General features: G+C 46.6%; 1 protein-coding gene across 1 annotated transcript; it reads right to left on the bottom strand.

Moving 5' to 3' along the window:
* Positions 1–171: 171 nt before the first annotated feature.
* Positions 172–26,439, bottom strand: LOC143162595 (opsin-3-like). Its single transcript, XM_076343278.1, is given in 4 exon segments — positions 172–210; positions 7,037–7,270; positions 22,734–23,062; positions 26,094–26,439. Coding segments are annotated over 4 exon segments (948 nt in total).

Consider the following 26,439-nt stretch of genomic DNA (forward strand, 5'->3'; position numbering starts at 1 on the left):
CTGCTGCAGTGCACAGCAGGACCTGGATGAGGACTTGTTGATGGAGTTTGTGGTGGCTTTGTTGCGTTTCAGAAGCACCAAAAAGCACCTGTAAAACTATCACATGCATGTAGAGAACAGCAAGTTAGCAGAAATTTTATTTATTTAACTTTTTATAAGACAGGCTTTGTCTTAACGGTCTTTATTTCCATTTAAGTTCCTGGAACGGTCCTGAAAAAAAACATGGATATAATAATATTTTGTATTAGAAGTTGAATTGTTTTGTAGAAAAAATATGTCCTTGTGCTAAGTGGGAGCTTGTGCTGAGGTCAAGGTCTCTATAAACTAAGATGGGGATGGGGTCCTGGGGAGCAGGAGCTGGGGGAAAGAGCTGTCTGCCTTTTCCCTTCGTCTGGGCACACAAACCGAGCACATCAATGAAAGAAGAATAAACCCAACGAAAATTAAAAAAAGTCATTTTGGCCAATGTTTCATGAACAAGGCAGTGTTAGCACCACTACAATATTTCAGCACTACAGGGTATAGGTAAAGTGCTAAAATCCAGATGGGGCATTTTGCCTACTTGCAGATTGGATGCTGTATTTATTTTGGGGGAGTTGGGTTTTTAAATTCATTTCTTAGATCAATTTATATTTTCATTGTCCCTTGATTAAAAAGTAGTATGGAGAACGGAGGGAAAAGAGCCAGAAATGAAATTTTCAGACAGGCCTGTAACAGTCATCCTGTGTTTTTATTTAATACAAGTATTACTGACTATATAGCAGTACAAAGAATAGAAAGGACTAAATGCTTTTCAGCCTGTTTTCAGGTTTGTAGAAGCCTGTTACCTGACTGAGCTGACTGCATGCTCAGATGCAAACACAGCTGGTCTGCTGCGGTGCGGAGATTTCGGGGAGCACTGACGGATCACTCGTTGTAGCCTGTGGTCAGGTTATTGGTATATCCCGTTACTAAAAGCATGGTAGGGATTGAGCTAATTGAATCGTGAAAGCGATGTTGGCTGGTTTGATTTGTATTTGACCAGGGAAAAGATGAAAAGTTGTGTAATGTGTTTGGTTTAAGCTCTCAGATGAGGTTGGTTCAACATCTGTTACTTGAGGGATTTTTTCAGTTGCATGCCAAAACATATTATGCATCTGAGAGTGGAGGGAGTCTGTTGCATGAAGTTAAGGAAAATGCCTGTAGCAGACCTGTCTGCATGGTCTCCCTGCAAACTGTAGAGTCAAATACTGATACCTGATCTCTCTAGGGTCAAGAGTCCAAACCAACTTTAATGGTGATTCTCTGTACAACACAGAAGATAGCAAGAAGCTCTGACAACTCTTGCTATCAACAGCCAAGTTGCAGCTTTTTTGTTGGCAGACTTGCTTGCTGGGGAAAATGGCTTTTGAAGGGTTTCACACAATCTTTGCAACAGCTGAAATTTCTTTTTTTTTAATGAGAAACTGAAATTTCTCAGGAATTAAAGACTTTCTTCGTAATAAAAATAATTATCATTTTTTCATCATCCCCTCACCACTGAGCATTGAAATATTAAGCAGCTTGAAAACTTGTGGGGAATGTTGTCTATTTTTCTGGGTTCCCCCCCACCGCGCCCCGTGGTCAAGTTTACGTGGGTGGGTGAGGCTCTTATCAGCCATCTTTCTGTAGTTGCTTAATCCCCCGGAAATTTCTATTGCAGCCTAAGAGTCGCTTTTATCTGTTTAACCTTCACCTACCCTTTGCCTGGAGGTATTTGCTTGATGTTATTTTATCTGGCCTGTTCTCTGATTTTATCTAGCCTGATTAGAGATTTCTGAACGTTTACCAAAGTAGGGGTGGAAGCCTGGACATAGAACTGTTTTAGAAATACCATGAAATTAGAGGGAAATGAAAGCTGCATCAGTTATCAAGGTATCTCCTATAGATTTCCGTAGCATCAGGAATATTGTCAGTGTTGAACATGGTTATCTGGATGACCAGCATCTCCCGTTTGCACCATAAGTCTGCCTGGCACTCCTGTGTGCTCCCCCCAGACCTCCAGGAGGGTGGGTGCAGCCATGGGTGCAGCGCTTCTCCCAGTCCTTTCTCAGCCCTGAGTTTGCAAAATGCCCTGTGAATATTTTGAAAATCAAAAAGGCAACAGGGATGCTGCTGGAGAAAAACAGCCCGGTTTGGGTGTAAGGGCAAGGGGGTGATTCTGGTGCAGGTCTCATGGTACTGGACAGTCTGTAACTCCCTGGGTGCTGGATTGCTGCTGGCAGATGGATTTTTCTGCAAAAGCCTGTCTTGCCAAGAGCTGGGCTGGCTCCCAGCTAGTTTGTGCTCCAGTGCCCATCAGCATAGCTAGCTGCTATCCCAGGGGCAGCTGACAGTTACTCAGGGGACAAGAAAACCCCTGTCTCAAAACAGGAATAAAACTTCTGTGACCAGTTAGATGATCCAGCAGCTAAAAAGGTCAGACATCTAAAATTTCAATATGAATAAACACCAGCGTTTTGAGTGCTGCATGAACAAAATACACTAGTTCCTGGGAGTTCCTCTTGTGACCGTAGTTGTGGAGCTTAATTTAGGGATATGAAAAACATTGACCTGCAATGTTTGATAGGAAAAGCAGGCTGTGTGAGAAAGTGGATGTGATGGAGCGTGTGGTGGAGGAAAGGTGGAGGGAATGCTGAAACATTCTGAGACAACACAGGTTAATTTGTTTGATTATCTTGTGTGTTTTGGAGTTGGTTTGTTTTTTGGTTTTTTTGTTTGTTTGTTTGTTTTTCCCCATGGCTTGCTAAGGAATAAATCTCACTTTATCCTGCTCTGTCCATCCCTCCTCTCTCCACACAGCTCACTTTTGAACCGGTTTTGGAGCCAGATCTAACAGCGGAATTAGCAATGCCACTTTTCTAGATGAGTTTTGTGAAGGGAGGCAGCTGGACAGAGGTGGGAGAACTGGAAAGAGACAGCAGAGTAAGCATGAAGGATCTTATAATCCATCAAAGAGCCCTCCCTGGGCACTGCCATGAGGCAGAGCCTGCAGGCGCCTGTGTTTCCATGGCTCTGCTGCTTGTGGAGCAGCCTCTGGGCAGGCGCTTGGTGTGTGTCCCTTGTACAGAGGTGGGTACAGCCCCTGTGCTCACACAGGAGCCAGAGGAGCAGCGAGCTTCTCTGTTCAGGGAGCAGAACTCTCACTGTTAGCAGAAAAGCTCAGGTGTTTAATACGAAGGATTATCACATGTGTGTGAAACAATGAAACAACGTGTCAGCATTTTCTGATCTGAGGTGCTTCTACTGTCTTCTCTCTTGACTAGTAAAACTCAGAGTATTGACTTCTTGGTGGTCTGTACTGAATATAGAAACCTGAACACTGATCGCTGCTAAAATACTGAGAAATGAAAACCAAGTGGCATTTAGGAAAAAAATGCAAAACAAAGCGCATACATAACCCTAGTAGTAAAAGTTTATGGTGAACTTAAGGGACATGTTTGGCATGGATAAACCCAGTTTAATTTGTATCTACCTGCTGCCTTTAAGCAATCTATTTAGTAAAAAGATTAATTAAGAAAGCACTTGTAGAAAACATAACTCCTCTGCACAGTCTGTGTTGTTTCATAGAGTGATCTTTCCAGCCCATGAACATGTTAAGATTAGCCTGTCATTTTTAAACTGCCTCTCTTGATTTAACTGGGGTTGCATGTGTTTGAAGTGATGCACAGTTGTCTTTGCAGGGTGGAGACTCTGGCCATGGGAACGGGTAGGTGCAGAGCAAGCTGCTGAGTGGTGAGTCAGTCAGGCTTCTTGATGTCTCTGCAACGGGATTTGGGCTGAGATGGCAGTTACCAGTTACTGTAATTAGCTCAGGGCTTCCATCTCCCCCCTAGGTACTATGATCAACAGGTCATGCTGCTGCAGTTTATAAGCTTGGCTCTGACTGGTGCTGCTCCTGGGTGTGGGAGCAAGGCTTAGCACAGTAGTAAGCACAGTGAAGCACTAGCAGCTGTTGGTCTGTTTGGGTGCTTTTCCCCGGTAAGGGTTGGTAATCTCTCTTCAATGTTCCAGGCAGTTTCATGAAAGAATTTATTTTAAAAAATAAATAATAAAGGAGAAGGGAAAGAATTGTTCATGTCGCAGGGAAGAAGTCAGGGAGTTCTGCCGGAGGCTGAGCATGAGCAGAGAAAGCAATGTACTCCCCCAAGCTGTTAGTGAGAGTGAGTAGAGTTGATGGACGGTGTCATGGAAACATTTTACTCCCTGGGAATTTCTCATGCCCCAGTAAAAATGCCCACAGTTACTGCCAGGCTTCAACTCAATCTTTTACTATCATCATTTGTTTTCAAGAGAGAGTGATTTACTATCTGTGCTTCCTAACAGCTTCCAAAAATCATTTTAAGTGGAGGATTTGCTGGACTCAGAGAAACAAATTATCCACCTGCTATAATACCAGAAATTCGAAGATCAATGAAATGTGCCTGACTTAGTGGGCTGATGGAGCTGAAGATGGTTGAGGGACTAGACTAGCTCTGATACTCTCTGTTTGTTCTCTGTAGATCTCTTTTTCATCCCCCTTCCTCTTCTGAGATTTAATTCTCCATCCCTGTGCAAGGGGCTACCCCAGCTCCTGCCTGTTGTGTGCCGTGCATCAGCTTGATGTTTTTTCTCATGAACAGCATCACGTTTTCTTAGCTTGCACAAGAAAATGTAGCCTACCGGGAGGGGAAAATCATGAGTTCCCCCCCTGCTGGGTGTGGGACTACAGCTGGGAGCAGCACATGGTCCTCCCCCTCCCTGAGCGTGGGGAAGGGCTTGGGTGAAACCCAGCCATCCTCAGCCCGGCGGCGGAGTTGCACACATCAGCTTCCCTCTCCCGGGATCACTGGACGCAGTTGACGTTATTTGCAGAAATCCCATGTGTGCTGATTAAGGGAGAGTATATTTTCTGGTTTGGCCATTTCTCAGAACTTTTCAGACAAAGTACAACTAAGTATACTGAGAAAGAAACCTGATCTTTGAGCCCTAGGGACTAGTTAGCAGCAGAAGGAGGAAAGAAAAGCAAATACAAACAGTACTGTAAGGGGCATGAAGAAAGAAGGAGTTACAGGGCCCATTTTCACTGGATCAGGAAAAAGAAAGGAGAAAAATCTTTGCACAGAGCGGGTGACAGAAAAGCAGATAGATGGCCTTCTAAAGCTTCTTCTACTCTTCTCCTCTATTTTATCTAATGAACAGTTTTCCTCTAGAGAGATTAGATCCTGACAGCCTCCTGACTGTACAAGCCAGAACAGTTGAGGAGTGTATTAGCTTAACAAACGTGAGCTAATGCCACATGTGTTTCAGGGGATGCAAACTTGGGTCAGCAAGGGGGTTTCAGAGCAGTCAGACACAAGTCATCACGGGAGGGTCTGTCTTTCCCCCTATGCTACTGTGCGAAGGCTCTGGCATCCTCCTGAGTAGGCAGTGGCACAGGTGGAAACATGATCCCCAAATCTGCACAGCACCTTTAGTCTTCACCTTGCCTCAGCTCACAGTTTCCATTTGAAGGGCTGGGTGGGATGAAAGACTGACAATGGCAGGGCAATCAAATCCCAGTTGAGGAGAAATAGTCGTGCTACTGGTGCCTGGGTATCTCTACCTGGAGTTTCTAAGGGGAGAAAAGTAGGGTCGAAGCAAAAGTGGGTACTCGTGGGCTGAATTGACAGCTGCATGGTGTTATGAAGCATTTCTCTCTCTATTCTGTGTTGCATATAGTTAAAACCCACATTCTCCTGCCATGAGTTGAATCTTCACCAGAAAAAGAGGTGTTATTTATGGGCACATTTCAGCAAGGTAGAAGTACTGAAAGATTTCCAGGAAAGCTCCAATGCCTTCTCAAGCCTTCTAAAGATGGGGGTTTCTGTTCCCCTTTGGCATCGCAGCAAAGCCAGTGAGTTGCTGGTGAGCTGTACCAGGGTGGGTTGCCAGCACTGTGGAGCCCAATCCCCCTTAGCCAGCAGCACGCTCGGCTCAGAGGGGTCTCTTACCCCTGCCTTTAGCATCAGACCTGAGGTGCCACATCTGCCCTGAAACAGGGCTAACGGCACCCTGGTGCTGACACCAGCAGCTGACTCTGACGGGGCTGAAATTCATCCCTTTGGATGAATAAAAGGGATCATTTGTTATGCACACAGCAATTTTTTTAGACAAAGTTTCCAAAGGGAATGAATCAATACATGACAGGTATTCTGAGGTAGAGCTGGGCAGGGCCAGAAATTCATGTCTTGCTGGAAGGATATGGAGAATCACAGTTATTCACTTACTGTGCACAATGTTAAAGATATTTTCAAGCCTCTGTCTTGTGTTTACCATCTGGTGAGGGTAGTCCTGAGGCCAACCCTCTAGCTGGAAGTACAGCCCCAGCTACATCTACAGCCCCTTGCCTGGTACCCTCCTGCCATCTATTTTTTGTCTCTCTGCATGGCAGAGAGAGGGAAACGCAGGATTTGAAGCAAGCTGTGCTGTCCCCTGCTCCAGGGTCCACTCCTCCAGCAGTGTTTTTAGACAGATCCTCGCTGGTCATGGTTCCCACCAGCTGTTAGGAGGTGCAGAGTAGGACAGAAGAGTGACTGAAGGATTTGGGGGGGGGGAGTTACAAGAGTAAATCGGGGAAGAGAAAGCTGATGTTGCAAAGAAGAGGAGTTACTATGGGCAATGCGCTGTGCCAGGGCATGGCGTAGGGTAGCAAAGGCTCATGTCCTTACAGGACTTAATATGTCTGAATCAACTTCTGATGCCCTCGTGCTTGTCAGAACATTGATTTCTTCTCCTCCATGTTTAGCTTGCTGTTCATCAAATTGTGTAGTGGAAAGGAAGGACCCATCGGTTGCTATTTGGACCTGTGGGAAGTTGGTTATCTAACTTCCAGAAGTCCAGACTTAATTAAATTTGCTCCTCATAGCCCTTTTTCTGTGCTTCCCTCTCATATGGTTTTTCAGTGATACCACCAATACACTCTTTATTTCCCCTCATTATTTCTTTACTTCTTGAATACATTGAATCTGAGTAAACATAAAGATAGCATTTTACTTACCTGTTTGTTCAGAAATATGTAGATGATGGGGTTGTAGACTGTGCTGCTTTTGGCAAGGATGGATGGGATGATGCTGACTGCAGGGGTGATGAGACCAGGTTTCCCAAACGTAGCTATAAGTGCCACAGTCGCATATGGCAGCCAGCAAAGGAGAAAGCAAATTACCATCACCACCACCATGATCAGGATGCGCTGCTCCCGTGACCGACCCATCCCTTTATTGATGCCACTCACCTGGGTGGGAGAGAGGCACAAATACACTATTAGCACTGCTCATACTGGGAGCAGATGATGATGCATGGGAGCTCCTGGTGTGGCCACACTAGGGGCAGGGTTGGCAGTGTTATATGAAATGTTGGCTGAGAAGAGCTGGCCAATGTGGGCAGGGTTTGTATGTTACGTACCCAAAGTGTGTACATAACAGTTGGAATAGGATTAGCGATAGTACTGTTCATCTAGAATAGCCTTCTCCAGCTTTCTCTAAATCACAGCATTTAATGTGTCTTGGGCAGGAGGGAAGAAGGGGGAACCTGCCCTGGTCTAACTGGCCCTGGAGAACAGCTGGACCGAGTGCTCCGAGAAGGACTGCTTGTCTGAGTCCTACTGGTAGTGATGCACCCAGCCAAGGATGAAATGCTCTGTACCCAGAGGCCACTGGGGCAGGACAGGAGACAGGCAAGAACATGAAGAACAAGGGTTTGAGAGAACTTTCTCCCCTGGATCCATTGGAAAAGCCAGCAGTTGCATTCAACTGATTTACAGCAGGCTCCTTCTCTGGACTTGGGGCTCACGCATTCTCATAAGTAAATCATACTGTATATAACTACTGCTGTCTTATGCCTCACCCTTGTTTCTTAGTTTTCAGTATGTTTTGAAAATTGGATCTTTTACAGATTGTTGTGTAATGCCTGCACTGCAAAGTGCTGCAGTAAGCACGAGAACTAACTATTACAAGCAGTTTTATAGGGAATCCAGTGGGATGTGTTTGTGTGCTGGAAGTCACCTTGAGACTAATTAAAAAAAACAAACCAAAACTTTTTAAAAAGTAGAACATATCTGTAATTGCCTGCCGAGAGAACTCTAATATCGAGTACTTTATAAATATCCTGTTAATGTGCAAATGAAATATTTTATGACACTTTTCTGTGATTTAAAAGAAAAAAGTGGTATTTGCCACTAGGCTAATGAAGTTGTTAATCAAAATATTTCCATTAGTGAGAGATGAATTTCACTCAGAGACACCCACAGGCATCAGTAGCTCAGATTTATTCACAGACATCTCAGACAAAAGCTCACATTTATCTTCTTACATTTCATGGAGTTGATATAAGTTCTGTATGACATTTTCCCTGTGTTCAGATTTTTTGAAAGTCTGCCCCAACTTGGTATAAAACTTTACAAGATGCTTAGGCTGTGTGATGAAGTAGAAGCAGCTGGATTGGGGCACATGGGTATGGGGATGGAAATGGAAGAGGAGTTGCATTTTCCATCATATGCGCTTGATTTTTAGGCTCCTGAGAAGAGGCACTGAAAGGTAGCCGGCTGCCAGGGTCCTTTATCCCCACACAAAATCCCAATTTCTTTGTGCCTTCCTGAGACCCTCCTGTCTGCCCTCCCTTGCCAGGAGACACCTGGGGCAGGTGGTGGGTGATGGCTTGCAAGTGGTGCACCTTAAGGAAAACCAAAGCTCCATTTTTTTCTATTGATTTCTGTTGATTTTAGAAAAGGCAACCCAACAACCTTTTCCTCTTGCTTCAGGTAAGGTCAGAGAAGACAAATGTTTTCCGGATGTTTTCCAGATCAAAACCAGCCTGGTCTGAGGTTGGGCATGAGATGAGGACTCTGGAGGTATTTCCCATTTAATAACTTTTAGCAGAGCTCAGGTCACAGGGCAGCTGGTGTGCTGCTTGGTCTCCACATCTCTCTCTGAATATCCTGATGCTTTGTGGCACGGCTAAATGGGGAGAAAAAGCTGCTTTTTGTCACTGTGTTGAACACTGACATAAAGCTAGTGGGGTATTTTTGATGGTACGTGTTCTACCAGCACAATGCACCCTTCTCAGGAAACCTATATCATGTATTACTCTCTTTCCTTTTTAAGGATTTTCTCCTTTCCTAAAAAAAGAAAAGCTTGCCGTTTTCAAACTGATGCTGCCAGGGAATGGCTTCGTGGGTAAGCAAGGAAAGGTTTTCATTTCCTTGCCAGCAGTAGGAAATTATTATTTTCATCATATGAGGCCAGAAAGTTTCAATATCCTCCCCCTTCTGTAATTCTCCTTGAAGCATTTTTGCTTTCAATTACGAGGCTCCCCTGGTCAGCCAAGGAAACCTGAGACCTTGATATTAGTATTCAAGGCACATGCAGAAAACTTTTGCAAAACTAAACAAACTCAGCAACCGTGAAATGTTGCTGGCACATCATCAGCAGATGGTGACTTGGATATACCACACAACTCCAGGGCTGTGCTGAGACTTTTGCTGTTGGATCGACTTCTGTAGATGGACAGAAGCAAAGAGCTGTGCGATGCTGACAAGTGATGCTGTGGGCTCTTACTTTAGTTTTGTCTTGATAACTTCCAGGGAAAGTAAAAGCGCAAGTCTGGCCCAGGAAGCTTGTCCGTAGTTGTTGGCCCATAGAGATTGGAAAGTCAGCCCAGATTGTTTCTGGCTTAGGGCTAATGGTGGTGGTGATGCTGCAGGAATTCAGTGCAGGGTTACCCTGGCCGTGCGCTGAGCTGGTGTAAAGTGTCCTTCCCTTCTGGTTTGGTCAAAAATCTAAACCTCAATCTGCTGTGCAGAATTAAAAAAAAAACAAACACTCACTATTTCTGTAGGTTTTGGTATAAAAAACAGCCACAGAAAATGTGCTTTTATAGCTTTATGTTTTCTTTGCTGGAAATTGAGTCTCTGTTTCACCTAAAAATGATCTTTTAAGTTTTCTAAAATTTATGATGCCTCTGTATCACTCATTCCATATGTTGCATGTGTGGTCCAGTGTACTGAGTTAGCAGGATTGGGGGGTTCATCTCCAGTGTAGTTGGAGGCCCTGGTCACATCTTGCTTTTACAGTGATGGATTCACATGCTTTCCACAGGTGTTAATTTTTACATGGAAAACTAACAAAAAGGTCAGGAATAGTTGGGAATCTCTGCAGACATCTGCCGTACCCAGTTAAGGTCCTGACCACGTTTCTCCTGGGCTCTGTTCTGCATTCAGCCCCTGCCAAGGGCAGGCAGTAAAGGCTGACACTGGGAACCATTGCTGAGTAGTGAAAAGATGGTTTCCCAATGGGCTGGAGTCACACACTATGACACCTTAGGCAAGCAGAAAAAAGGCTACTGTACTGGAAATGTTACTGTGCATTCATTCTGCATGTAAACTGTCCTTTTCACCCGAGATCTTACCATAACTGTCTTCACTGTGCCCTTTCCTGCTAAAACTCAGTTGAAGCTTGATCACAAAGATGCCAAACACTGAAAGTGCCAATGAAGTATTTAATCCCATACGTTATATAGGCATTTCTATATGAGCTGATGGAATGTGCACTCTCTTAAGGCAATCCATGACTTTGGGGGTTTGCTGGATGCAGCAGGAGTTTGTTGGGCTGCCTGTTTGCCTCTGCCTGGGACATTATAAACCATGATATGCCTGTGCTATGTATTAACTTCTGCTATTAGACAGGATCCATGGTGGAGATGGCCACGAACACAGGACAGTCCCTGTGCTGAGATCTATCATTTAATAGCTAAGTTACTTTATGTTTTCTACTACAGAGAAGCACCTCTAGATGGTGATTCAGCCTGCAGAAGTGATTGATTTGCCTCTCTTTTTTTTCATTGACCATAGTTGGGAACTTACACATCCATCGTCCTACTGTAGGAGCGGAAATGCTCACAAATACAGTGTTTATGTGGTGTGGCACTGGATGTCACGGACAGGAGAAGGACATGGATGTATGAGGTTGATCTGAGAATCTCAGCTGAGTGACTGACTATGTTTTCTCTTGTTTTTCGTGAAACCACCATAGTATTTAGAGCTTGGAGAGTTGACAAGGACACTCACGGGACTAGGAGGATGATCCTTGAGAAAAGTTGGAATAAAGGGAGATACGGGGAAAAAACCTCAACCAAACTGGGTATGCGATGGCCTGAGCACACCAGCTGAGGCCTCTGGCTTACGTGAGCAAAGCTGCTGTATTTCTCTAAAATGGGTGGCACAGACACCCCTGAGCTGTGGCAGCAGCTGAACCACCTTCAGACATCACTGCCTGTTCATCAAGAAATAGTTCCTGAGAGCTATGAAATCAGATATACCCAGTTATACTCTGCCCTGGCAAATTAATAGCTGCAGTTACCTGAATACATACTAGAGAACCAGTCTATAACCTAATAAAGTTGCAATTAAATTGCATTGCTTGTACATTAAAGGTCAATCCAATTTCTTCTAAAATGGATGTGAGACTTCCTGATGGTCCCTGTGCATCAGCTTATGCCCTACTTTTAAGAATTGATAAATGTAGGTAGTGGATTTGCAGTAGATATGTTGGATGCTTCAGGGGAAACTCTCAACCCTTTGAAGTGTTATGGTGCCATCTGTTCTTGGTTGATGCTCATAACTCAGGTCAAGAGGTCTATGGGCATGCACATCAATACATCTGTGTGTTGCTTGGAAAGAGCTATGAGGTGCTTAAAATGACATCAGGTGTATCCTGTGCACAAAGCAGGCTGCCAAGGGAGCCTGGTGAGTGGGGACAGGAGGTCCAGAGTCCATGAGACCTCTTGGCATGAGAATAGCCTATCTTTGCAAGCACGAGCTTGCTTAGCAAAGGCTGAGCAAAAAGAAATGGAAGCCCAGCAGAAAGCTTCAAACAGTAAGTCAACAGGGTGCTTACAGAAAGGAAAGAAGTTAGCCTCGGAAGCTATTGCTGGGGCTTAATGAGAATTTCCTTGAAGCTCTGAAACAGTGGGCAGTGATACGGTGGCCGGTTTAACAGTAGCTCATAGTCTCTCCTAATAATAAAAAAAGTTTTGCTTGCGGAGGAAATACTGATGTTTATCAAGGAAAATAAATGACTGATGCTACCATCCAGAAATGTTGCAAGATCAGGTTAGATTTTATTTTTAAGGAAGTTTTTCTATCCCTCCTAACATCTGAGTCTTTGTATTATGCTTAAAAGCTTCTCACTGCAGTCATAAAACCTAGAAACATGTTACCCGCATTCATAACGAAAATATCTTCATATAATCTTTGATTCAGAGCTTAGGCTTTCTTAAAATTCCTATGCATTCAGTGCCTTGTCATGAAAACAAGAGTGAGAAAAGCAAGTTGCCAACTTTCTGTTATATTTCCGTTTTAATGCTCGTCCATGAGAGGAGTGCTTTGCTCCTGGCAGACTGTGCTTTTACTCCACAAAACACATTTTACATTGGTGTAACAGGTTTGAACCCAGCAGGTCAGACTGCAGCACAGCACGGGGAGAGATGGGGAAGAACAAAGCAGGAGACAGGACTTAAAATGACTTGAGGCAAAAAGCAGCAACAATGCTGGTTTGTCACTGGGAAACTTCTGCCTCTGCAATTTCCTAGTGTGCTGCTTACCTGGTCTAGATCTAGTAAATTAACATCTCGTGAGGCTTAGCAGTATCATTGTCCTGATGACAAAACCCCAAATTCCTTCATCTGAGTCAAAGACAAATCTTCTCTAGTGCCCCTTGCACGATGCCAGCTAAGCAAGTTCCCAGCTGGTTGGGCTTGTTGGGGTCCAGGTCTTTCGTATGTGCAAGAGGGCAGTTACTAAAGCCCTCTGAGATTTTTGTATTTTTTTGCATACTAGTTCTTTGGGTGTGTGTGATTCCTTGTAGAAGCTGTAAAATAGAAGAGGTTTATCAGTCCTCTAAAAGTCACAGAAAATGCACCACTACCTTCTGCAGGGACAAGCAGAGTTTCCCTGCTCTACCTTTGGTGAAACTGGGAGGCTCTTCTGGCTCCTGCTGCAGCCTGAGCAAAGCTGAGCTAGTGGCGGGGAGCAGAAATGGAAACTGATTTAAAATGGTTGGTATTAGTTTTAGGAGCAAAAAATGCAATTCTTCTCAAGGTTGGGAAACCTTCCTCAGGATTTCCAGGAAGGCAGCAAGTGTGTCTGCAGGTGGTGAGTGGAGGGCTGTGGAGACTCTCGCAGTAGCAGTTGCACATTTTTTCCATGACCACAGCATTCTTGGCGCTTGGTTTCTTGCCTGGGACTAAGTGTAATTTTATGGATAATGGAACACCTTATGTACAGGGAGGAATAAAACATCTGTAAGAAATTGCATTTGCCTCAAACCTGCTAATTAATTTCAACCAGAATTCCATCCTTTTTTTGCAAAAGAGATGTAGCCTGAGGAGCTGAATCTCGTGTTTGGATTCACTTAGGCGGTGCTCTACTCTCCGTGCTCAAGGTTTCCGGTCTCACCTACACTGCCCCTGTGCCCACTTCTTACCCGAGTAGAGATTCAAGAGTGAATGTCTATGAATTACGCAGCTAAGAGATGGTACCCTCTCTTCTAAGGGTATGTGAAAATGCAAAGAAATCTTCAACCAGATGAATACTTCTTTTATTATTGATGCTTGATAACAGTCCACGTAAGTGATCTGTTTTTCCAGCCAAACATTTCCTTTTTCCCTGCCTTTTTCCTATGCTGTTTTACCTTTCACTCTCTCAGTTATTGAGGCACAGTTTAGGCTGACCTGAACATCTCATCGCTTTTGGAGTGCTGTGGAGACTTCCACCTCACTCGGCTGTGCTACAGGGGAAGGGAACCAACTGACAAATGTTATGACTATTCATCACATGCAGAATGTCTTGTGCTTCTGGATCCCGCTAATGCTTATGCATCAAATTGTATTTAAAAACACACAACTTCAACCCTAAACGCAATATATGTTCATATACGTTAATGAGTTGGATTTATGCCAGAATATCCCAAGTTTGCCTCTTCATACAGAGGGGACACTAACAGCTCTCAGTGCTGCCCAGCTCTAAGAGTCGGGTGAAGATTTGCCTCCGCAAATCATCTTTTTTTCAATAAATGAAGGCTGTGGAAAATCTCCCATGGTAAGTGTATTAACAAGAATGATACTGTGGAAATTTGGCCAAAAGCGCTTAAAGCTGCCTGTAACCAAAAGAAGGTGGTCTCGGGCTGTGTCCTGTTGGAAGGGGATCACACAGCCCCTGCAGGGACCTTCATTGCACGGGCAGAAGGACCTGGCCCCACTGTTACTGATTGCTTTCTGGAAGCTGTGGTTTCCAATATTAACGCAGACCTCTGCCAAAGCTTATAGAGAGGCAAGAGGGGAGAGAGAGAAGAAATCCATTTCCATCTGCTGTGCTGACGTCTTTCACCTCTGCTATAGTAATTTTTCTTATCTCTCAGAGGGCTTGCAAGGTGCCAGATGAGTAATAGTAAGGGCCTTGTACTGTGCAAGGGAGAGAGCTCTGTGGCTTGGGTATGCCCTTGAAGTGTTCACAGCATCCTCTTGCACTCACCTCTCTCCTCACAAGGGTGGACCACGTGATTTAAGATTAAAATTTAAATCTAAATTCAGTTCCTCACTTGCCTTTATAAAAATAGAGAGCTCCATAACTGTAAGGAGAGGTCCTGTAATCACTAGAAGGGGTTAATTATTCATTTTAAATATCAGAATATTAAAATAATTCATTGTGATTGGTGTTTGCAAAAGCTCGAGTACTAAGTGCAGGCACGGTGCAGCACTGCTGAGAGGTTTCTGGGTTCTGAGCGTTGCCTCGTCCTTCTCCTATTGAGCTTTCTGTAACACAGCAGGTGTGCTTCTAGGCTTTGGGGTGCTTAACTGTGTAAAGCAGAAAATATTTACAGTTTGAGGGAAGCATGTCCTTTGGAGTTATTAATCTGCATAGCACATCTGTCAGTGAGAATGAATATTAAAATACTTCAGCACTACTTATGTTCACACTGGTTTGGTTCCCCTCCTTCTGCATCTTTCTTTGATGCTTTAATCAGTAATGACTGTGATGATAGCATGTTCTTCTCATTGAGAGTGGAGGTTTTCTCAAACATTATGTGAATTTTAGATATAAAATCAAATATTAGCAGAATAGGAGCCTCAGGATATGTTCACCCAAGACTGTCCACAGTGTCCTTGGAGTGTCCAGGTGGGCAGGGTCAGTCCTGGCACGCAGCAAAGCCCAGACCTGGTGGCTGCTGCTGGCCATGAGGAAGGGTGTCCTAGTGCCTTCCCTTCCAGGGGAGTGGGAGACCCCGCACTGGTCTCCCAAAGAGCACAGGCAATAGCTGTGCTCCAAGATGGGTATGTTTTAAAAGCAAATTAATGGAATTAGTGCTAGTGTATGTGATAACAACCAAGTATATCTGTATAGCAGCTCTATGCTGATGCACACTCTTAAGTGGGACCTTTGCAATTGCAGGATGTCTCAGAGAAGACTCTTGGGCTCCTCTGTGTGGAGTGTTTGCAGTGCTAAACCTCTTCTCCTAGGGAAGAGGGAGCCCTCTCTGTGAATCCAGAGAGTTGGTGATGTGGTGGTGTGTCTGTTGTATCTTCCAGGACACTTGGGTACAGTATTTGATCATTTGGGCGTGACACCTGGCTGCTATCATGGAAAACCCATGGTGTTTGGGGTAGAACTGTATTAGGCTTGAAATGGCTCCGTGCTCTGGGTTAGTGGTTTGCTCTCCTTTCAGTCTCTATGGGATCTACCCATAGTTGTCTGAGCTCGAAGAGCAAGTGGGAACCCCTTTGGGTGCAGGCTTACTGTCGGGGCAGGGGAGGTTGGTCACAGTCCTCCTGTAAGGGTGAGGCAGTGAGTCTTGCTCCCCAACTTGAATTTTTGTGATGTTTTTCTCTGCCAAGCCTAGAAGACCAGTTATGAGACCGAGGATTGATGGGTGAGAGGGTGTTCTCCCAAGGCAACTGCTAATGAGAGGTAATCTGCATTTGCCTTGCTGACTTAGGGGGACTTTAACTGGTGCTTCAAGGACTGCTGTGAGGGGTGCTTCTGTAGAAAGAGATAGGTGGGGTTCACTCATTTGCTAAGCCTCATTAATTTTTGTTTTGCCTGGTGATAAAATGACTTAGTTCTGGGGGCAGATTTCTCCCTTCTCTTTCCCACAGCACACTTTCCCTGCAGGTTAGATGGTTGTGGGGTGAAACCCAGGGCAGTGATGGGGCAGAGAATAGGATGGACAGAAATGCTGCCTGGTAGGTAGCACAGCAAGGAATGTGAGCCTGGGCTGGCCCCACAGTCCTGCGATACACAAGAGTATCACAAAGAGCCAGTGGAGGAGGAAAATGTGGTTTCTGGTGCTGGCGGGTGACTGTGCTCTGGGAGGAAGGAAAGTGCAGCTCAGCCTGTGGGGCACAGCTGCTCCCTGCTGTCCTGCAGGGTGAAAGTGCTGTGCGAAACTTAGCTTCCCTAACTGCAAATGCTTGAACACTTCACTTCTGAGTTTTTGAAGCATCTGCTGAAAAATATTTGAGCTAGAGGAAAAAAAAAAAAGGTTCACAGCTGCTTTGTTTTGAACTAGAAAAATCCTTAGTGTGTTCATCAGGTAAGTGACTGCTGTTGGACAAATCTCCACTGCGCACAAACACAGTGGCAGAGCACAAGGTATGTCCCCTCTAGCTCTTTGGAGAATCCAAGGACAGTCGCTGTGGCCTCCTTCAAAGCAAGTCCTGTGGGGAATCGCAGTACCCGGCGGTGGAAGTGTTGCCCCTTGCTTCAGAGCCACCATGTGGCCTGTTGCCCTTGTTGTATGTGTATTTTGTGTTCACGTAAACGTCTGATCTTCCAGTGCCCACAGTTATTGCTGCTAATGGAAGAGTTCCTCCAGCTCTGAGAAGGAGCACTTGCTGCAGGGGAACCTGTAGCAGAGACGAACCAGCTCTAATGATGAACCAAGTACGAGCAGCTCTAATGAGCAGAGCTCCTGCTGCCGTTCAAGTGGGAAAATATAAAAGAATCCCACAGTTGCGTTTTCACTGGGATTGAAGTCAAATGAAGCAAAGAAAACCAATTCCTTGTTTATTTTGTGTGTGGGCGGATTTTCTTGTTTCTAAAGGTGATTGCTCTCTTCAGTCACTGGGGCTGCACTGTTACTGCAGGCTCGTCTGGGTTCAGCTGTCTTAAGACTGATTTCTCTTATCTGGCATCTGAAGTGTTTCAGTGCTTAAGCTTTAATGCTTCCTGCCTTTGGGAATGTGTTTGTCTCACATCCCCAGTTCAGTCTCAATTTGTTCTGGGTAAGCACTGCAGCAGCATTAATAATTGTCCAGATAAATGCTTGAGGACCAGTGTAATTACCCTTTCCCATTGTGCCAGTGGAAGGGAATTGCTGGCAAAGTGCTGTTTTTCCTCATTTTCCTCTGCCCAAGCTGTACAAAACTATTACCCCAAAATTAAAAACTGTTGGATTAATTAATGAAATTAATATGTAACACATCAAATGCCTTGCTACGTTTTTTTCCTTTCCATAACACCTGAGCGACCAATAGGGCAAAGGTCTGATGAAAAGCATGCCTAGATCCTGGCTTCTCCTGCCTTGCTTGTGATTACCCCTGGAGCAAGGGGGCTCAGAGGGCCCTGCAGTGGGTGGTGAGGACGGTACAAGCCTGGATATGCTTTATGGGGCATGAATGTCCCTATGGGCCACTGGTGCTGGGTACCTGTCCCCTGGCGGGTGTGCCAGTGCCAGCTGGAGAACAGGAGATGGGGCTGCAGCCCTGCCGGAGAACCTGATCTCTCACGGGCTTTGCTCCTTTGCTGCTTCTCCTTTTCTCTCTGTGAGGAAGGATGCTCTGGCAGGGTGGGATAAGAAAGGGAACTGAAAGTCTGAAAACTGGTCAGATTTGGAGTCTGAGGTGAAAGAGCTGCTAAACCTCCTTTAAACCTCAGGAGCTTTGCATCACTGCGCTTACAGTAGTTTTATGCTGATGTAACTCAACCCAGGGCAGGAGTCTGTGAGGAAAAGCAGAGTATTGAGCCCATGTACTAATTTCCAAGAATTAACCACAGTCAATAATTTGGAGGCAGGACTTCAGATTCATTTGTTAAGGAGATGACAGAAGAGTAGCCTGTCAGTGAATTAAGGAAAAAAAAAATCCGTGCTGTAATATAGTGATATAAAAGCTGGAATTTATTAATTTGCATTCTGACAATTCATGTGAGAGGACTCTGCCAAGCTTGTCAAAGACTCTGAATAATGACTTTTTAACCCCTGTGTTCAACAAATCATTTATCTGTTTCCAACACACATTTTTAAGGTCTCACGTGCTGACTACAGCTATTCTGGAACCTGGTAGCACAATGGTTGTCTGCTGCAAGTTTCATGGATGCAATGGGGGAATCGCTACCTGTTTTGTCGCTTTCAGTGAGCCGGTTATTTTGAACAGGGGACTTAGGATGCAGACCACATTTGACGAAACAGTTTACCCAATGGCACTTTTACACCCCATGCCTTGGATTGGGCATGCTGCTGAAACCCAGGAATGGCCATAAAAATATCTTGCTTCTCCAGGACATCCAAGAGCTCAGGTTGAACCTGATGCTGGCTATGAAGCATTTGTACTAGAAGGAATCCCAAACTATTGGTTTTGGTAGCCCATGAATGGTTTGCATTGCTGAAGTTGTCTTTGAGAGACTTGTCCATGTGCACTGTTTCTGCTGGCTACAATGGTTTTGAAGCAGTAAAATAATAGACACGACCAAGCTTTTCAAACCAGCACGGTGATTTGGATGGAAGACACATCCAGCTTTCCTGTACTGCCCAGCTTCATGTTCCAGAGGGTTTTCCCCAGCTGCAAGCAGCCGCCTGCATGCTTCACCCTGAGCACCGAAATAGGTTAGCCCGACGTCCTCTAAACCTGCTTGGGCTCCTAGGACCTCCTAGGGCACTGGGCTATGTGAAATAAGAAACGGTTGTTGGATTTGCTTTTCAGTTTCTCACAGACTGCTCAGGGGTGGTTGCCGGCTGTCTCCCAGGCTCTGTTTCACTTCCCTCATTTTTGTGAACTTCTAATTCGATGTGAGCTGAGGGATTACAGCTGTGGCATGTAGCATGGATGAGATCCTGTGTACTCACCTGAAGCTACATACTCAGCTATAGGGGAAATAACATGCTCTTGAGACTCTGATAACAAAACTAAGGCAATTATAAAGCATCCTTGCTCTTTGCAGCAAATCCCAGTCAGCAGGTTTCTGCTAGCAGCTCTGTTACGGGAATGGGACCGGCCATGGGAGGCAAAGCTGGCTCTTGCCATCCTGCCGAGGCGCTGCGGTGAAGCCCCCCCATGCAGGAACCTCAGGAAGGAGAGGTAAACCCTCACACCCAGCTCTCTGCCACCGCACAACTTCATCGTGCTTTTGCAGCACAACAGCCTCCCCCTGGGTAAAGCAGCTGCCTTTGCTCTCACCTGGATCCTGCACAGTGCTTCACAGGGGAGGTATGAAATTGCTACGTAAACAGAAAGACTTATCAGAAAGGAGATAATTAAGAGGAAAGCTCAATGTGTTTGGAAACCTAAATACCCCTCATTTTCTAATGGTTGTTTTCAGTATTCAGATTTATTGTCAACAGCATACTGTAATGTGTGCAAGCTCCTCTGGTATTCATTTGAAACGGCTCAGAGCAAACCCTTCCCTCTGGCTGTTGCCTGCCAGTCTGAAATGAGACCTGGGGGCAAAAATGGGTCCTCTCAGTGGTGACAATTTTCTTCAGGTTTAAGGAAACTGCGAGCTTGAAGGAAGATGGTAGGATCTGTCAGCTGCTTGCAAGCAGCACAGGAGAATATGAGAGCCTGGACCGATTTCCAAGATCTTAAGCATCCCTGCATATCTTCTGTGATGACAATCATGTCAGAAACCAGAGCATGAAAATACAAATGTCAAGTGAAAGGATGTAATTTTTCATGCCTGGCTGAAACCAAACACCCCAATTTCCCACTACAATTTTACTCCTGTAAGTAGTGCAGATAACCTCAGTTAAGGGAAGGTATTCATGGCCGGAGTTGAAAGCATATGAAAAAGGCTTACAGAGTATTGCCTATACTTTGGGATCTTCTAAAAGCACAAATGTGTGTTGTTCAATTCCTTAAATACTTAGCTTGCATATGAAGCTTATTTTGTTCAGTCTTTTTTTCCTCCCTCTTACACACACCAGGGATTTTGCTGCTTCTGCACCTTGCTGCCATGGGGGAAGCTGAGTGGCAGTGTAACCGGCCGGGAGAAGCCTGTGTCAGCAATGGGCACACTGCCTGAGCCCAGGGGCTTGCTGCCCCTGCAGAACCGCTGCCTCCCGGCTTCCCCTTGTTCACTGGATTCCCGAACAAGCTCCGTAGCACCCAGCCCTCCACGCTCGGCTGTGCCCAGGTGTGTCCGGCAGCACTGTCTGGTTTTGACTTTCCCTCTTCGTGGAAACCTCCCTTTGTGGAAGGATAACCTGGATCCAGACGGAGATGTGTGTCTGGCAAATTGGGTATGATGATACGGTAGAGGCTGAGCCTCAGAACCAGCTCTTCTCCTGCATGCCGGGGCTTCAGGAGCCCTGTCCTACAGGGTCATGCAACAAATACAACGTTGCATGCGCAGACTTTGCACGAACTGCAGAAAAATGGCTCTTCCCCTTCTGAGAATAATTTTCATGTTATTTCCCAGAATGTTTCCCATGTTTTAGGGTCCCTGCAGGACCAGACAGCCCAGAAAAGGCAGCTCCTGACCTTCACACTCGTCACCCCTGATGAAGGGTGCAATAGCCCCTTGCCACCACCCTATCCCCTTTTCCATGCCACTGCGGTCACTGGAGGACCAGTTCATGTCACTGAAGGGTTCCCATCACTTGCTGGGTTTGCAGAGGGCTCTACTAAAGCTGCGGAGTCCTGCTGCCGCCTGAACTGGTGACATACTAATGCTCACCCTCGTGACAGTGTCCAAAGCTGTCCTGAAGACAGATAGCTCTCGAGGGCCTAAAATTCCCTTGTTATATGATGGATGCATCAGTGAGAAAAGTATTTAATATGAAAACTTACACCCTTCAGTGCTCCCACCTAGGTACAGCCTCAGCAGAAATAAAGACTCTGTCTGCTGACGTATGGACAGCACAACCTTCCCACAGGGAACAACTCTCCATCCAGGTTTTCTTGCTGTTTCTTGCCCATGGAGGAGCTTTGGAGAGGAAAAGCCTCTCCTTGCAGGCACTACCTGCTCCAGCCCTGGCTGCTGTGGCTGGCTTGCAACAAGCAGCACCTCTAAACCAGTTTTTGTAGCTTCAAAAGATGGAAAAAATAGAGTCCCATGAGAGCCAGCCCTCTGCCTGGACTCAGGGGACAGGTCCATGGTGGTGCAGGAGCAGCCACTGTTCACAGCAAAGGGTGACCAAAGAGGACTGAGCTCGCTATTAGGGGAACAAAAGGTATTTGTAATGAGACGACAAGCTGGGAAAGGCTGAGAAGGATTATCTTATCTCCACTGATTTGATTTAATTCTGCCCAAAGTCCCAAAGCAATAATAAGCTTAAGTTAAATGTTTGCATCTGCAAATGTGGCTCATAGAGTGATTTTATCTAATTCCCTCCTATCTTTCAGGCGCTCGCTGCATGAGCTGAGACAAAGTCAGATCTTGTAGCACTGATGGAGCTTGTGCCCAGCCTGGGGTGGGCTCCCGGGGTGTGGGGGCCAAGTGTGGGGCTGTGTAGGGTGGTGAATTCTTGCTTTGTGCTGGGGGAGAGTGGGTGGCCTGGCCTGAGCTGCCTGGTCCTTGCCTGCCCAGTCTTTGCCTGGCCACAGGCTGGTGTGTGACAGAGGGACTGCCACACTCATGGATCCTCTCCCAGTGTTGCTGTGCCATGAGCAGGCAGTGCTGGTGTATCACTCCCTAGGACTCATGGCTAAATGCAGATGCTATTCACAAGAAATCAAAAAATTGTGCATTAGCATTTCCAGCTGCTACTGGAAATGTGTGACACTGTCACTGTGTGACAGTGGCAGCCCTGACAGTGTTCCGTACCAAACGCTGCATTGGGGTGGGTTAGCACTACTAAAAGCAAGTATCTCTTGTCTTGGGAATAGATTGATAGCTCATGGTCATTTATGGATTGGCTTTGTTCTGTGTGCAAGGGGTAAGCTTCATGCCATAGGACTGCCTTACAGTTTGTATTTGCTAAACTCCAGCTTCTTGCTTTGCCTGAATCCTGCCAGCAGCTGGATTATATATGACTTTTCTTTTTAGCACCCTTTTTTGCAGGGTTCACTCTTACGCTTTCAGAAAAGAAGCACTGATCTTCTGAAATCACAGCTCCCATGCCCTCCACTGATCATATAGCCTCTGAACCTCTCCATAGGCTTGCTGCAGATTTAAGTCCTAGGACCAATCTCATCGAGGTAGGTAGGTCCCTTCTAGTTTTAATTAGGGGTAATTGGGAGTATCTCGAGTGGTCTGGCAAACTTCCTTCATCTGCAAAGCTGTCATAGGGACTTCCAGCTGCTCACACTTGAGTGTGACTTTGAAAGCCCTGGTAGACTGGATCCTGTCACCAAGACAGTCACAGGAGAGCTAGTTTCCAAGGATAGCAGCACATCTGACAGCAGAGAAGTTATAAAGGTGGAAAATGGGGGTCACAGGTTTCTGTTTGGTTTGGGGTCACAGTAAAAAGGCAGTTGAGGAATCTACTTACCTGCCTTATAGTGCACAGCAGCTTCCCATATGAATAAACAATAGTGACAAAAGGGATTACAAGGCAAAAGAAGAAAAGACATACGATGTAGGACGTATTGTTAGCGTCCTTTCAATGCCAGTTAACGGAGCACATTGTCCCTGATCCTTCTGGCCCATAACTGCTCCAGCCGAAAAGGGGGGGTGCAGTCCAGACCAAGGAGTACGTCCAGGACGGGACAATGCCTGTCCATGTTTTTCTGTAGTTTGTGGTATTGGCCTCTGCTGTTCCCGTCATGGTGCAGTAACGTTCATAAGAAAGTACAGCCAGGGAGATGAGAGAGACAATGCCTGTATCAAAACATACATTTGTATTAGCAGAAATGGCTGAATTAAGGCTTTGACCTATCTCCCAAAGTGATACTTCAAGCTAAACATGAGGCTGATGGCAGTGGCTTTGGAAACCCGGTGGGCAAGGACTAGGGCTGGAGGTGTCCCCCTAAGAGTGAGAGGTGCTGAGAGCCTGACCTCACTCACCAAAAGCTGGGGAGTCTTTAAACATGTGTCCAGCCAAAGCAAGTCTGTTATAAATGCTGATTGATAATTAAGCACATCTGTCTGCATGTATACATACGTGTGTGCATGACCTGCAGCAAAATCCTGGTTTCTCTATCACATTTGGTGTTGGTGCACCTGTAAGACTTCAGGATTAAAGATTAATAGCTGTCTTCACCTAAAGTTCAGGGCTTATACAACTTCACGAGCTTCCTTAAGCATCACTGCTTCTGCTTGAAATGGTAACATTGGCACTTTGCTTCCTGGGATTTATGCTTTCTCCCAGATCTTTTTTTTTTTCCCCTGCAGGAAAGGTATGTGAGGAACAATAAATGACCATGCCCATGCTCTGCTCTCTTCACACAACCTTCCCTGTCCTTGCCCTCTCCCTAGACGTTATAGTCTCCAGGCACTTCTTGGATATTTTCATACAGCCATATGAGTGCTGGAGACTCACACAAACCCCCCCAGACCTGTGCTGTGCTGGACCTTGAGAACGTGGCATTCTCACAACGAAATATATGTAAGCAAGGGCAGATGCTGCAGAGGAACAAAAGTGACTTTACTTACGGAATTTCAGTTGTTGGACAGAAAAGATGGTTCTGTTAAAGTGGGAAGAGGGTGTGTGTCACCGGAGGAACCTGCTTAAATAAAACTCCCGGTGAGAGCCAGGAGAGCTTTCCTCACAGAGTGTCTGTCACTCCCAAGGAAACCACAAAGTCAAAATAAAGATCTGTGTCTCTTGGTGTTAGAACAGAAAAAATAGAAGTAAGGAACACGGGCGCTTTGTTGCTCGGGTTTGAAACCTAACTCGCTTCCAAGGGCAAGAATTGCAGCTCATTAAAGCAATGCTTTTCATATCTAAAGCATGAGGACAACTTTAATAGTAAGCAAAAATCCAAATCCTCTTTACAGGGCAAGGCACCTCTTCTGAGATGTGGAAAATGAGAGGTGCCCCTCTGCCTCTGCCAGCTCGAAAGTGCAGCAGTCTGAACCCTACCTTGGGGAAGCGCAGCCCCCTCCAGGTTTTTCATACAGATTTATTGCTGTGTGGTAATGAAGAAATGTAGCTTAAAACAATGTCATGAAGCCCGCTGTGCCAGCAAGTGCCCTGGTGTGCCTTAGCATGGCTGTGCAGGGTGCAGGTGGCTCATGAGCCCTTGCAGAGACATTTATGGGTCTCTTGCAATTGGGGTACTGTCAGCAGATATGAATGGGGAGAGAAAACCCCTTAGCAGCAAATCAAAGATTTCTTCTGTATACAGTAATGCTGCGGGGGGGGGGGGCTTGTAATTTCTAATGCTGATATTAGAGTTTGTAATTTCACACACACACACCTCCCAGCCTGCATTTTGGAAGTGATGCTGGCAGGTGATGCTGAATGTAGCTGGAGCTGCTGGTTAATGCTGACATACTCTGTTTAAACTTTCCTTGGCGTGTAAAGGTCTTACGTACACAAAGCTGGCTTGCTACCCTGTATAACTTCATCAGAGAGAGAGGTGGCAGCAAACATCTAAACTGCTGCCGGAAATGTATCTTCAGAGTGGGTGTAGGCAGTGTGAGTGTCTCCTAAAGCAGTGGTGTGCAGCCTGGACGTAATACTAAGCTGTTTTCCTCTGGTTGTTCAGGTCTGTTACTGATGGGCAGAGCGATGACTTCTGGTAAAGCCTCTGACCTGTATGAGTGCTAGCTGGGGGATAGCCCCACTGATGTGTGTCAGTGTCTGTAGTGTTAAAGCAGGCTGGGAGAGATTTTCAGCACTGGGAAGCTTGAAAGTATGAGATATTGTTAAACTTAGCTTAAAGAGACATTGCTCTAAACTTCTGTTTCTATAGCTTAGGAAACACTGCAGAGCTGGGAGGACAATGCAGTGGCAGGTCTGCATACCTGCTATCCACACAGCGCCCTTGCCGTCTCCACCGCACCATGGGTCTCCCTCTATGTGCCTGGCTGGCAGGTGAGGAAGTGGCTGGGTAAAGGCAGAGGGGCACAGTGGATGCTCTTTCCTGCTTACCACCCTCCCTTGTGCTGCAAACATTTGCCTTGCACAGAGTCACATCAGTCCCTAGGACCTGGAGCCCTGCATTACCCTCCTGCATGCCAGGGTGCTCCCAGGGTCCCTCTACACTGACACTGCAACTGCCCCACCACGAAGCATCTAGGGCATGGAGCTTCGTCTGCTCCCACCTCGCTCTCGCTGCCCTGCGGTGAACGCGGAGGCAGCTGTGACAGCAGGGATGGGCAACGCCATCCTGGGCTGCCAAGCACTGCCAGTTCCCGAAGCCGGGGCCTGGGGTCAGGTCTGAAAGCCACGAGATCTCAAAGAAATCACGGCTGTTGAGGTTCCGAGCTGCCTGCTCCTTCAGTAACCATGAGAAACATGCACTTTGCAGCCTGAATGAGGATTCATATTTAACGCTGCCTGGTGGGTTATGAGCTTTTTCCAGAAAAATAAAAGTTGGGAAAGTTTAACCCCAGTCCTGTGCCTTTTGCATCCTCGGGGAACTGCTGCCCATACACAAACTTGCCCCATCCCACTTGCCCTGCTCTCCTGCGTGCACACACTCAGACAAGCACCCACATGCCCGTGCTGCTGGGTTTGGGGCTCCTCACCCTGAGCTCCCCTGGAGCTGCTGGGGCTGTCCCGTCCTCGTCCCCTCTCCGACGGGAGGCTGCCGGGCGCAGCCTTGTCCTCCCCGCGGCGTGGAGCCGCCTCCCCTGCGCGGGTGCAGACCCCCCGCAGCCTCCCCCGGTTCCCGGCTGCCCCCCCGCCTCCTTCCCCACGGCTCCCCCCTCCCCGTGCTGGTGCCGGGCGTGTCCCACTCACCGCAGAGGGCGTTGGCGAAGCCATGCCAGGCGCAGGCGGCCACCGGCGAGCCCCGGCCGCGGGCGGTGGCGGCGGCCAGCCCGAGCGGGGTGCTCAGGGCGCAGACGAGCAGGTCGCTGACGGCGATGTTGAGCAGCAGCAGGTTGATGGGGGAGCGCAGCGCCCGGTAGCGCCAGAAGAGCAGCAGGACCAGAAGGTTGCTGCAGAAGCCCAGGCTGCCCACGGCGCCCAGGCAGACCGCCGCCGCCAGCCGCCCGGAGGGACTCAGGCACGGCCCCGGCTCCGGCCCCGGGTGGCGGGCACCGGCCGCGGTCCCGCAGCTGGGAGCGGCGGCGGGCACCGGCAT

The sequence above is a fragment of the Aptenodytes patagonicus genome, chromosome 6 (assembly GCF_965638725.1).
Source record: "Aptenodytes patagonicus chromosome 6, bAptPat1.pri.cur, whole genome shotgun sequence".
In the NCBI taxonomy this organism is placed as follows: domain Eukaryota; kingdom Metazoa; phylum Chordata; class Aves; order Sphenisciformes; family Spheniscidae; genus Aptenodytes; species Aptenodytes patagonicus.